General features: G+C 34.2%; 2 protein-coding genes and 1 pseudogene across 2 annotated transcripts; all 3 read right to left on the bottom strand.

Moving 5' to 3' along the window:
* LOC107644295 overlaps window positions 1-13,764 on the bottom strand; it is a 65,147-nt pseudogene that overhangs the window by 18,873 nt on the left and 32,510 nt on the right.
* On the bottom strand, window positions 582-13,763 carry LOC107641216 (dual specificity protein kinase shkD-like). Its single transcript, XM_021102894.1, has 6 exons — window positions 12,893-13,763; window positions 2,389-2,429; window positions 2,046-2,114; window positions 1,335-1,435; window positions 899-977; window positions 582-792 (listed from the first exon to the last, which is right to left on the bottom strand). Exons 1-6 carry the CDS (start codon window positions 13,662-13,664, stop codon window positions 787-789), a joined length of 1,068 nt encoding a protein of 355 aa, XP_020958553.1. The 5' UTR covers window positions 13,665-13,763; the 3' UTR covers window positions 582-786.
* Window positions 3,574-5,438, bottom strand: LOC107644296 (pentatricopeptide repeat-containing protein At1g62930, chloroplastic-like). The gene has a single exon (XM_016348135.2). It carries the CDS (start codon window positions 5,421-5,423, stop codon window positions 3,750-3,752), a length of 1,674 nt encoding a protein of 557 aa, XP_016203621.1. The 5' UTR covers window positions 5,424-5,438; the 3' UTR covers window positions 3,574-3,749.

Below are 13,764 nucleotides of genomic sequence, written 5' to 3'. Positions count from 1 at the left end.
AATAAAGATATTATAATTAATTTTATTTACAAAAAAATTCATTAAAAAAAATTAAAAAATCTGATTTTGATTTGATTTAGTCAAAAAAAATATATAGCAAAATGAAAAACAAGAGCATCAAAGAACGAATAATTCGGAAGGCAAAGGGTATGAGGTATGACACAGTATTTGAGCTTAGAAATGAGGGTTATGGCAGCTTATACCTTTATTTTAGGCATGAAGTTTGTCTTTCTTTTCTATCTTTTAGTGTGCCAGTTGTGTTTTAGATTTTTAGTAGATTCTGCATGTGGCCATATTCGGCTTTTGGAACATAGTAAAGGGTTTCAGGTTTCTTTTAATTTTATTTTATTTTATTTAATTTTATTTGTTAGAATAGATGTGTAAAAGACTAAAAGGACTCAGATTTTTACATTATTGTAGAATAAAGCAAAACATGTTTGTTATTCTGATATTCTTGATAACAAAAGGAAATAAAGGAAGGAAAATACGATTTAATGCTAGTATAAAAATATTTTTACACGTTATTATACATCTCGTTAACTTGTTTATTGTAAAAATAAGATATGTTTATACCTATCTTAATTATAGTTATAATTGAACAACTAAAAAAATGATATTTTCAAATTAAACCATATCTACAGGTAGCATTCAGCATGCTATCAAGAAAATTCAATCATGACAATTAGTTGGCACCTTCACAACCCAATTTTTATCAACAAGATGATTTGGTGACTTCAAATCACGGTGTACAATCACTGGAGTGCAGTTGTGCAAATAGCTCATTCCTCAGGCCTGAAGAAGATTAAAGAGATATATGTCACATCAACTGAATTTCACTGATTATGGCAATAATTTACTTAAAGAAACTATATTGCAAGAAAACAAAACAGAATCTTACAATATCAAGGGCCATCCTCAACCTCCTTCGCTCATCTAATTGATTGTTTGGTCGATGAATTAGTCTGTACAAACTTCCTCTGCATAGGAAATATACAGTTCAGACTTCAGAGTCATTAAAAGTAATCCTTCCAGAACAACATTAATCAAAATAATAAAAACTCCTGGAAAAGTGTAACAGTCCAACACAATATATAGTAAGGTAAAATGTGTCTAAATTAACCAAATAATAACTGAAATTTTCATCTTATTTTTGCTTATTACGTCTCAATTGACATTTGAGCTATTAACAGCATACATCAGATATTTTAGATGTTCATTTAGAAGTAATCTTTTTGGCCTGCATAGCACTATTCTGTACCAATGATCATATACTAAGATCTATTTGGAATACAGAGTCTCATATGAATCTCAGGAAATAAGGAATCTTAAGTTACCTGGGAAGAAATTCAGTAACAATAGAAAGATTCGGACATCGAGTAACTGCTCCCATGAAGAGAACAACATTTGGATGCCTCAGTCTTTTCATTATTTGAACCTATGGCAACTTACATATGTTAAATATGCAGTAAAATCATATAAATTCATGAAAATGCACAACTAGTTTTGGCATTCATAAAAGAATTAAACAAAATCCTTTTTTTGAATAAGTATAGTCAACTGCATGAGCTAAATAACTCCAATGTGCTAACCCTACTTCTTAGTCTCCATCTAATATATTCTTTCCATATATATATGTTCTCTTATATATACATTCATGCACCACTATATTCTCAAATTGCATTAGGAAATCTATTCATAGAGAGAAGAGAAGCACACAAGATGGAAGTATATAACAACAATAGAAGCTATAAAATGTTGGAGAAATAAAACAAGGATTACATCAAAGAGCTTCGAAATGGTCAATCTTCATCATGAACTTCTAAATAAATGCAATTCAACAGGACAAAGTATTTAATCCAACTTTCAAATTATCCTGGGACAAATACAATAGCAATCTAAATAAAGTATTGCAGCTATCTGATATGTCATTATGGAGCATAAAAATCACATCTGATAGTAGTAAATGTGTACTAAATGAAATCATTCATCAACAAAGATAAACATATGAGTAGAAACTACAAAAAGAGACACTAATGAAATATTACCTGACTTGTGAATTCTTCAAGTGATTCACCAGATATATCTTGATCAAGAAATCTTTTTACAGCAACTTCCTACAAACCAAAGCAGAGACCTGATGTAAATGAAAGAATTCATAAACCTACAGCCTAACAGAAAAACACAACAAAAAATGACAAACATAAAAGGTAGCCAAGTATAAGGTATTGATTACTTTTGTTAAGGGTAAAAATGAAACTGAAGCCAAAAATTTCTTGGGCCTTGCTTAGTTAAGAAAAAAAATTACATTTTATAATTTGTTTGTTTAAAATACAATTTGAATTTTTAAGATAGATATGGAATGTATGCCTGAATAGGAATAAAACTCACTGTTCCACGCCATTCACCACAGTATACCTCCCCATACGATCCTGAATGCAAAAAATAGGCCACCAAAATGTAATTGTAGCCATCATATGGGAATTTATATGTATAAAACTATAAATAACACCATCTAACAAAAGAATGTAACCAAATCTTATAGAGCAAAGTACAGTTAATACCAAGTCCGATACGTTCACCCAATGTGATTTCCTCAACCGGAATGTCATACTCGGCAACATCTTCAAGTGTAAAATCAGATTTTGTACTGGCATTGCTTACTATAGATCTATCAGATATTCTATCACCTTCTGAATTTGCTCCTACCACAATATTCTCACCATCACCACTACCCTTCGGCTCATAACCAGTGCCATCCATGTGTCCGTCACTTCGACTGCCTTGCTCATACTGTTTGCTGACAGCTGCAGTGGTTGCTACTACAGCTGCAGCAGTTGCAGTGGCCGCTGCAGCTACTGGAAGCTCAATGTTCGAGTCAGTGTTTGACTTTGTTTCAGCAGCTACCATAGAGGAAGCAACAACAGCAGCAGCTGCTGCTGCAGCCGCCGCAACTGGAACATTTTTCCCATGTGTTACCTGGGATGGTGTATGTTGTACATCTGCTAACTTCGGATCAAGAAGAAGGTTTATTCCTAAACCTTCAACAGGCTTAGAGTGCTCCGGCTGGCTGTTTGAACTTCCTTTCGGATGAACTCTTTGGTGAGGCAAAGTAGGACCGAGATTTTTGTCAACCTGAGTCTCTTGTCCACTTTCTGGTTTGTGTTCATCTTTTTCTTCAGTTGGGGAGCCTAACTCGTGATAAACTTCAGAAAATAAATTTGGAGGAGCAATGACACCACTTTCAAGTAAAACATCATGTAGTTTTTGAGCTAAGTGAGGATTTTCCTTGGCAGCATCAATCATATATAATGAAACATCTTTGACTTTCATTATGCCCACGGCAGGGAACTTGTTGCAAATGGATTTGCAAATTTTTGTAAACCTCTTTTTTGTTTTTCTTAGTTTGTAGCATGATAATAGTTGAGATATATGGTCTCATAGGATAACAGCAAATATCTATTAATTACTATAGAGAGATCTTAAACACTTAACCTGTAAGCTACAACGAGAAATATCCTCTAAAGAATCAATAAAGCACAGTGGAATGAAAAAGGATGATAGCAATTGCAAACATTGAAAGTTTAAACTTAATTGAATAAAAATGAGATAGTCAAGACATCAGTGGTATTGATGTTATGGCATTGCCAAAGTCCTCTGACCCAACAGATTCAGAATTTACAGAACTATGATACACATTCAGCAACAATAGAGATGTGATTTTAATTTTTGTTGATGTATCTTATCTCTTTTCATCCATTCAATAAGCCTCTAGCAATCATTTCCCGAAGAAGTTTCTCCGCCATGTCATTCTCACCTTTTTCGAACAAAGCACGAATAACGATTTCAAAAGTCACAGCATTTGGTGAGCAACCATTGTCTTCCATTTCAGACAGCAGGGCCAATGCTTCTTCAAATAAGCCCTCTTTGCAGAGCCCATTGATCATAATATTGTATGTTCTCACATTTGGACGATGGTTTTTAATGGAAAGATCTTGAAAAATCTCTTTTGCATCCATAAGTCTTCCACTTTTACATAGGCCATCAATAAGTATACTGTACGTGCATATATTTGGATCAATGCCACTCTCTTTCATCTGATTAAATAACATAAGTGCCTTGTCAAGTTGTTTGATATTGAACATCCCATCCAACAAGGAATTGTAAGTGATTATATTAGCAGGTTGACCTTTATTATGCATCTCAACAAGAAGCTTTGAAGCACAAGAGATTCTCTTTGATTTTCCCAAGCCATCAATTAGAGTATTGTAAGTTACCGTGTCAGGAACCAAGTTCTTGCGACGCATCTCTTCAAAGAGATTCAAGGCATCATCCATCAATTTACTTTTGCACAAGCCATTAATAATAATATTGTAACTTCGGATATTAGGAGCCATTCCTATCTGGGCCATTGTGTCGAATATACATTTTGCCTTGTTTAATTCGTTAACCAAGCAATGCCCATCCATTAAACAATTATAAGTAACCACAGTTGGTTCCACAGCATCTTTGGTCATCACAGCCAACACACTCTTAGCATCTTTGATATTTCCCTCCTTACATAGTCCATCAATCAAAGTATTATAGGTTTGAACATCTGGAGTAATGTTTTTCAGCATCATATGATTTAGTAAATCAATGGCTTCCTTAAGTTGACCCACAAGGCACAATCCAAAAATTAGAGTGTTATAGGTGATGACATTAGGAGAAATTCCCCTAGCAAGCATTTCAGAATATAAATGAAAAGCCTCACTTACAAGTGTATCCTTGCAGAGGCTATCAATAATTGTGTTGTAGATGACGACATTAGGAACAGTGCCATACCGTGGGATCTTTTTCAACACTTGAATAGCAGCTGCTGTGTGTCCGGTCTTACCGAGCCCATTGATCAAAGTTGCATAAGTGACTTGGTCGAAGTGAAATCCATGAGCCAGCACTCTGTCGTGAAAGTGCAGTGCTTTTTCAACATTACCACAGAGACAGAGACCTTTAATGAGTGTATTCAATGTTATGGTATTTGGCTGAAAACCCATCCTGAAAATCTTGGCCAATATAGAGAAAGCGAGAGTGATCCGACCCATGCCGCAGCAACAATTGATTAAAATATTCATAGTAACTATGCTGGGCGCAATTCCCCTGGTTTGCAATTGCTGAAAAAGGGAAATGGTGGTTGGGAAATGGTGCGTCTTGGCAAGGGACCCCAAAATCTGGTTAAATTGGATAATGGATGGAGTGCGACGCATAGAGAGCATGCGAGTGAAGGAATCAACAGCTTCATCAACATGGCGAGGGGATGTGAGCTGAGAATGAGAGTGAATGCTTGACATTGAACATGAACAGGAAGGAAAGCGAAAAGGAAAAACATAGGGCACAAGAAAAGAGGGGATATGAAGAGAGAACCTGGTGAATGATGCTGCACGCAACATGTTTGTGTAAAATCCGATCAAATGAGAAGGAGGAGTTGGAAGAGAAAAGAGCAAATTCAATGCTGGAAACAATCACTTAGTGGTGTGCATGGGCTCGGTCAAATCGGATTCAATGCCGGAAATATATATCGAGCCTATTTGTTAGACCCGAATCTGACCCTAGATTCGATGAAATTTATACATTTTCGGGCTACGATTATACCGGGTGAAAATCGGGCCGTTAATATTATATTACCTTGATACCTTCTTGTAAGTTAGCATGTAAAAATATCCAAATTTTCAATGATTCCAACCATTATTTGACATGGTAAAATTTACTTAGAAAAATATAATAAGAACTAACTCTTTCTCTAAAATTAAAGTATATCCATAATCAATACTAATATTTTCTAATAACACCAAATATTTAAATCAATACAAATAACACAAGATTATGCATTAGTCTAAAGTCTTATACATTTTAAACATAAAACATTAACTTATAGTCTTATATATAATGACTAATAACACAAAATATTAAGGTTTACATTACTTAAATTTCACATAATAATAGCCATCATCCATCACTAATAACACAAAATATTAATTGTGTATAATGACCGGGCTACCGGGCCAATTTCGGGTGACCCGAGCTATGGCTCGGACCCGATCCGAAATAATGACCGGGTCTACTATTTCATGCCACAACACTATTTTTTATTCCTCCAACTAATCAGGTTTCTTCCAACAAAAGTATAATACTCAGATGTTGACCTTCTGTCCATGACATTCTCAGCCCAATCTGCATAGGTTTCTATTTGAAGATGTCCATAATTTTTGTAGAGTAACCCTTTTTCAGGCGATCCCTTCAAGTACCTTAGAATTCTAAAGACAGCATCCATGTGTTCTTGATCAGGTGAATGCATAAACTGACTTACCATACTTATAGCAAAGGCTATATCCGAGTGTGTATGGGATAAATAGATTAGCCTCCCCATCAACCGCTGATATCTTGCTTTGTCCATTACATTTTCTGATTTAGTTGGCTTCAATTTTAAGTTAGGCTCTATAGATATTTCAGCAACAACCAAGTAATCCTGTCTCTTTTAAAAGATCTAGGATGTACCTTTATTGGTTCATAAAAATGCCTTCTTTAAACCTTGCAAATTCAATTCTAAGAAAATATTTTAATGAGTCAAGTTTTTTCATTCCAAATGCTTTGGCAAGTTTCTCCTTCAAATCTTTTAGCTCGAAGATATCATTACCTATCAGGATAATGTCATCTACATATACAATTAAGATAGCAGTTTTATTAGCTGTTGAATGTTTATAGAAAAGTGTATGATCAACTTGGCTTTGAGTATAACCAAATCTTTTTACCATCATTCCAAGTCGTTCAAACCAAACTCTTGGGGATTGTTTCAATCTATAGAGAGACTTCTTTAGTTTGCACATTTTATTCCTCCCTATTTCAGCCTCAAATCAAGGTGAAAATTTCATGAAAACCTCTTCCTCTAACTCTCCATTCAGGAAAACATTCTTTATATCCAATTGATGTAAAGGTAAATTGTAATTCGCAACAAGAGATAAGAGAATCCGCATAGAATTAAGCTTAGCAACTAGAGCAAAGGTCTCTTGATGGTCTACTCCATAGATTTGTGTAAATCCCTTAACTACTAGCCTAGCCTTATATTTCTTTATGCTTTCATCAGCCTTACACTTGATGGTGAAAATCCACTTGCAGCCGACCAATTTTTTGTCCTATGATAGGTCTACAATCTTCTAAGTTTCATTCTTCTTGAGTGCATGCCACTCTTCTAACGCTGCTACTTTTCAGGTGGGATCATCTAGTACTTTCTCATGATCTTGGGCTCAAACAGATTTGTAATTTTAGAAGTAAATGCTCGATGATTTTGAGAGAGATTTTGGTAAGAGACATAATTGAAAATAGGATGGTTGGTGTTGATTTTGGGTACTTTTTTTGTGTAGGTTCTGGTTTATTTTCTTAGGGCTATTGGCAAGTTATTATTAGAAGTGACAATTTCAGATTTATCTGGAAGTTCCTGAAGTACTACAATTGGGCCGCCTTCCGAATTTTCAGATTGGGTTGGTACAGAGATGATAGGATGGTCTCTAGTCTTCTTGGGATATTTCTAAACATAACATCAAAGCTCCTTTTCTGATTGTGGTATTTCTTTTCCTATTTTGGTTCCAACTAATTCTGGCACAATTTCAGAATTGGTTTATCGTTTCAGAATTTGTTTGATCAGTGAAAGTTGTATCCTCAATATGTAAGATAGGAGTGGATAAAGGTTCATGAAAAAAAATTTCTTCACTTACACTCTCCCCCGAAGAGAATTTTTCTAAAAAAAGGTTTCATGTTCCAAAAAAGTAACATCCATGCTTACATAAAATGTCTTTGTGTGTGGATTGAAACATCTATAATCCTTTTGGCTTGGGAAATAGCCAATAAAAATGTACTTTTCTGCTCTTGGAACAAGTTTACTTCGATATGAACGTGTATGCAAAAATAAAATACAACCAAATACTTTTAAAGGTAAGTCAAAATGCAACCTACATGCTGAAAAATTCTTTTGAAAGTATCCAATGATGTACAGTAATTTAACACACGCGTGTGCATTCGATTTATGAGATAGGCTCCTGTTAGGACAGCATCTCCCCATAAATATTTTGAAATATTATCCTCAAACATAATGGCACGTGCTACTTCGAGAAGATGTTTATTCTTCTTTTCAGCAATGCCATTTTGTTGGGGTGCATCGGGACATGTAGATTGATGTTGAATACCTTTCTTTTGAAAAAATTCACCAAGATTTTTATTAAAGTATTCAATGCCATTATCACTTTTTAATATTGAAATTTTTATGTCAAATTGGGTTTCTACTTTCTACCATTGTTGAAAAATACCGAAAATTTTAAAAAAACCTCAAATTTTTCATGCATGAGATAGATCTAACATAGTCATATGTGGTCATTGATAAAAATTACAAACCATTTTTTTTTAAATTGAGTTGTTATTTTCGATGGATCCCATACATCACTATGAATCAAGTAAAAGGTTTAGATGCTTGATAAGGTTGAGAGTAATAAGGAACTTTATGACTCCTTGCACGAATACAACTTTCACATTTAAGTAAAGAAGAATCAATATTTTTAAACAAACTTGAAAACAAATGTTTGAGATATGGAAAATTAGGGTATCTTAGTCTACTATGCCAGAGCATTATTTGGTACTTTATAGGCATAGAACTTATACCACTAAATCCTTGAGCTACTTTATCCTCCGAAATATCCTCAAAATGATAGAGTTCATCCATCATTTTAGCACTGCCAATTATCTTCCTCGACCAGTCCTGAAAAATACCATGAGTGTCAAAGAATGTCACAGCACAATTGGAATCCTTGCAGATTTTACTAATAGAGAGAAGATTACAAAAAAGTTTTAGTACATGTAGGACATTTCTTAGGTTAATATTTTTGGATAATTAATTGTACTTTTTCTAGCAATAGATGAAAATCTACCATCAACAACTCTAATTTTCTCATTTTCAAAACTGGGAGAATAAGTTTTAAATAAAGGGGAGAGGGTGATCATATGGTCAGATGCACCTGAATCGGCAATCCATGGTGCATTCAAGTTTGAGGTGCAGTTAAGGGACATAGGAATACTAAAATTACCTGTTTGAGCCAAAGAATCACTAGGAATACTAGACACAAAACTGGAATTTAATAGCCTTATGAGCTGCTCAACCTGCTCCTTACTCAAGGATGATTTTTCAGCCTCATGATCAGTTGGGGTAGAACATATTTTGGGACCAGATTTGCTGCCTTTGAGATGTGCTGGTTTTCCATGAATCTTCCAGCAGGTTTCTCGGGTGTGACGAGATTTATTACAGTGGTCACACCAAAGATTGGAGGGGTACTTCTGATTTGATGAACTTTTAAATGCAGCAGGTGTCACTAAGAGTGCATTAGACTCCAAAAAAGTCTGTTCAGTCTTGCCTTTTCCCATCATCACACTCTACGATTTTTCTCTCTTCTAACTTCAACAAATACTTCTTCAATTGAGGGTAGGATTGTTCTTCCAATAATTCTGCCATGAACTTCATCTAGCTCTACATTAAAGCCTACAAGAAATTGAAATGTCATCCCTTCTTCCACTATTTGTTGGTGGTGTTTGGCATCAGTGGCTGAATTCCACTTGTAGTTATTGAAGTGGTCAAGGTTCTGCCACACCCGCTTTAACGTATGAAAGTATTTGGTGATATTGTGACTCCCTTGTTGAATTTTTCTAACTTTTAGAGTAAGTTCATAAATTTGGAATTTATTCTCAAGATCAGAATACATCTCCTTGACTCTATCCCACAATTCTTTGGCAGTGGTGTACTACATATAATTACTACTGATATCCTCCTCCATTGAGCTCACCAGCCATGTCATCACCATGAAATTTTCGGTATCCCATACATTATATTGTGGGTCAGTGATGTTAGGCTGGCTTCGCTCACCAGTGAGATATCCAATCTTCCCTCTTTCACAGATATACATTTGAATTGATTGAGACCATCTAAGGTAGTTTGATCCATTGAGTCGAAATGTGGTGATCTGAACTGAAGGGAGTCACCACTAACTAGTACCCATTGCTCAGATTTTAAATATGATGGAGTAGTAGTAGTGTTCTCCTTCTTTTCATGATTAATGACCGAGGAACTGTCAATCATAGCTATAAATTAGAAGCACAATACAGAGATCCTATTTTGATACCAACTTGAAGTATTTGAATATTATGTTATATCAAATGTACAAGTTTTATAGAAGAATTACAGAAATAGAAATAACTAGAAAATAAAAAAAATAATAGCCTAAAATAAAGAAAAATTTTCTAATCATAAAATTCTTAAAATTAAGCTAAACTAAAACAGAAAAGATATTATAATTAATTCTATTTATAGAAAAAATTCATAAAAAAAATTAGAAATCTGATTTTGATTTAATTTACTCAACAAAAAATATATAGCAAAATGAAAAACAAGAGCATCAAAGAACGAATAATTTGGAAGGCAGAGGGTATGACACAGTATTTGAGCTTAGAAATGGCGGTTATGGCAGCTTATACCTTTATTTTAGGCATGTAGTTTGTCTTTCTTTTCTATCTTTTAGTGTGCCAGTTGTGTTTTAGATTTTTAGTAGATTCTGCATGTGGCCATATTCGGCTTTTAGAACATAATAAAGGGTTTCAGGTTTCTTTTAATTTTATTTTATTTTATTTTTTTGTTAGAATAGATGTGTAAAAGACTAAAAGGACTCAGATTTTTACATTATTGTAGAATAAAGCAAAACATGTTTGTTATTCTGATATTCTTGATAACAAAAGGAAATAAAGGATGGAAAATACGATTTAATGCTAGTATATAAATATTTTTACACGTTATTATACATCTCGTTAACTTGTTTATTGTAAAAATAAGATATGTTTATACCTATCTTAATTATAGTTATAATTGAACAACTAAAAATATGATATTTTCAAATTAAACCATATCTACAGGTAGCATTCAGCATGCTATCAAGAAAATTCAATCATGACAATTAGTTGGCACCTTCACAACCCAATTTTTATCAACAAGATGATTTGGTCACTTCAAATCACGGGGTACAATCACTGGACTGCAGTTGTGCAAATAGCTCATTCCTCAGGCCTGAAGAAGAATAAAGAGATATATGTCACATCAACTGAATTTCACTGATTATGGCAATAATTTACTTAAAGAAACTACATTGCAAGAAAACAAAACAGAATCTTACAATATCAAGGGCCATCCTCAACCGCCTTTGCTCATCTAATTGATTGTTTGGTCGATGAATTAGTCTGTACAAACTTCCTCTACATAGGAAATATACAGTTCAGACTTCAGAGTCATTAAAAGTAATCCTTCCAGAACAACATTAATCAAAATAATAAAAACTCCTGGAAAAGTGTAACAGTCCAACACAATATATAGTAAGGTAAATTGTGTCTAAATTAACCAAATAATAACTGAAATTTTCATCTTATTTTTGCTTATTACGTCTCAATTGACATTGAGCTATTAACAGCATACATCAGATATTTTAGATGTTCATTTAGAAGTAATCTTTTTGGCCTGCATAGCACTATTCTGTACCAATTACCATATACTAAGATCTATTTGGAATACAGAGTCTCATATGAATCTCAGGAAATAAGGAATCTTAAGTTAGCTGGGAAGAAATTCAGTAACAATAGAAAGATTCGGACATCGAGTAACTGCTCCCATGAAGAGAACAACATTTGGATGCCTCAGTCTTTTCATTATTTGAACCTATGGCAACTTACATATGTTAAATATGCAGTAAAATCATATAAATTCATGAAAATGCACAACTAGTTTTGGCATTCGTAAAAGAATTAAACAAAATCCTTTTTTTGAATAAGTATAGTCAACTACATGAACTAAATAACTCCAATGTGCTAACCCTACTTCTTAATCTCCATCTAATATATTCTTTCCATATATATATGTTCTCTTATATATACATTCATGCACCACTATATTCTCAAATTGCATTAGGAAATCTATTCATAGAGAGAAGAGAAGCATACAAGATGGAAGTATATAACAACAATAGAAGCTATAAAATGTTGGAGAAATAAAACAACGATTACATCAAAGAGCTTCGAAATGGTCAATCTTCATCATGAACTTCTAAAATAATGCAATTCAACAGGACAAAGTATTTAATCCAACTTTCAAATTATCCTGGGACAAATACAATAGCAATCTAAATAAAGTATTGCAGCTATCTGATATGTCATTATGGAGCATAAAAATCACATCTGATAGTTGTAAATGTGTACTAAATGAAATCATTCATCAACAAAGATAAACATATGAGTAGAAACTACAAAAAGAGACACTAATGAAATATTACCTGACTTATGAATTCTTCAAGTGATTCACCAGATATATCTTGATCAAGAAATCTTTTTACAGCAACTTCCTACAAACCAAAGCAGAGACCTGATGTAAATGAAAGAATTCAAAAACCTACAGCCTAACAGAAAAACACAACAAAAAATGACAAACATAAAAGGTAGTCAAGTATAAGGTATTGATTACTTTTGTTAAGGATAAAAATGAAACTGAAGCCAAAATTTTCTTGGGCCTTGCTTAGTTAAGAAAAAAAAAAATTACATTTTATAATTTGTTTGTTGAAAATACAATTTGAATTGTAAGATAGATATGGAATGTATGCCTGAATAGGAATAAAACTCATTGTTCCACGCCATTCACCACGGTATACCTCCCATTACGATCCTGAATGCAAAAAATAGGCCACCAAAATGTAATTGTAGCCATCATATGGGAATTTATATGTATAAAACTATAAATAACACCATCTAACAAAAGAATGTAACCAAATCTTATAGAGCAAAGTACAGTTAATACCAAGTCCGATACGTTCACCCAGTGTGATTTCCTCCAACGGAATGTCATACTCGGCAACATCATCAAATGTAAAATCAGATTTTGTACTGTCATTGCTTACTATAGATCTATCAGATATTCTATCACCTTCTGAATTTGCTCCTACCACAATATTCTCACCATCACCACTACCCTTTGGCTCATAGCCAGTGCCATCCATGTGTCCGTCACTTCGACTGCCTTGCTCATACTGTTTGCTGACAGATGCAGTGGTTGCTACTACAGCTGCAGCAGTTGCAGTGGCCGCTGCAGCTACTGGAAGCTCAATGTTCGAGTCAGTGTTTGACTTTGCTACAGCAGCTACCATAGAGGAAGCAACAACAGCAGCAGCTGCAGCAGCTGCAGCAGCCGCAACTGGAATATTTTTCCCATATGTTACCTGGGATGGTGTATGTTGTACAGCTGCTAACTTCGGATCAAGAAGAAGGTTTATTCCTAAACCTTCAACAGGCTTAGAGTGCTCCAGCTGGCTGCTTGAACTTCCTTTCGGATGAACTCTGTGGTGAGGCAAAGTAGGACCGAGATTCTCGTCAACCTGAGTCTCTTGTCCACTTTCTGGTTCGTGTTCATCTTTTTCTTCAGTTGGGGAGCCTAACTCGTGATAAATTTCAGAAAATAAATTTGGAGGAGCAATGACACCACTTTCAAGTAAAACATCATGTAGTTTTTGAGCTAAGTGAGGATTTTCCTTGGCAGCATAAATCATATATAATGAAACATCTTTGACTTTCATTCTGCGCACGGCAGGGGAACTTTTTGCAAATGTTTGTAAACCTCTTTTTGGTTTTTCTTAGTTTGTAGCAGGATAATAGTTAAGATATATGATCTCATAG

The sequence above is a fragment of the Arachis ipaensis genome, chromosome B05 (genome assembly GCF_000816755.2).
Source record: "Arachis ipaensis cultivar K30076 chromosome B05, Araip1.1, whole genome shotgun sequence".
NCBI lineage: Eukaryota > Viridiplantae > Streptophyta > Magnoliopsida > Fabales > Fabaceae > Arachis > Arachis ipaensis.
The sequence above is the reverse complement of the archived record's forward strand: the minus strand, read 5'-3'. Positions and strand labels throughout refer to the sequence as shown.

Excerpts from the sequence above, each read along its gene's own strand:
- LOC107644296 (XM_016348135.2), bottom strand. The coding sequence starts at position 5,423 with ATGTTGCGTGCAGCATCATTCACCAGGTTCTCTCTTCATATCCCCTCT.
- LOC107641216 (XM_021102894.1), bottom strand. The coding sequence starts at position 13,664 with ATGAAAGTCAAAGATGTTTCATTATATATGATTTATGCTGCCAAGGAA. Across the intron at positions 2,430-12,892 it reads GGGTGAACGTATCGGACTTG|GATCGTATGGGGAGGTATAC; the intron begins GTATTAACTGTA and ends TTTTGCATTCAG. Across the intron at positions 978-1,334 it reads GTTACTGAATTTCTTCCCAG|AGGAAGTTTGTACAGACTAA; the intron begins GTAACTTAAGAT and ends TTTCCTATGCAG.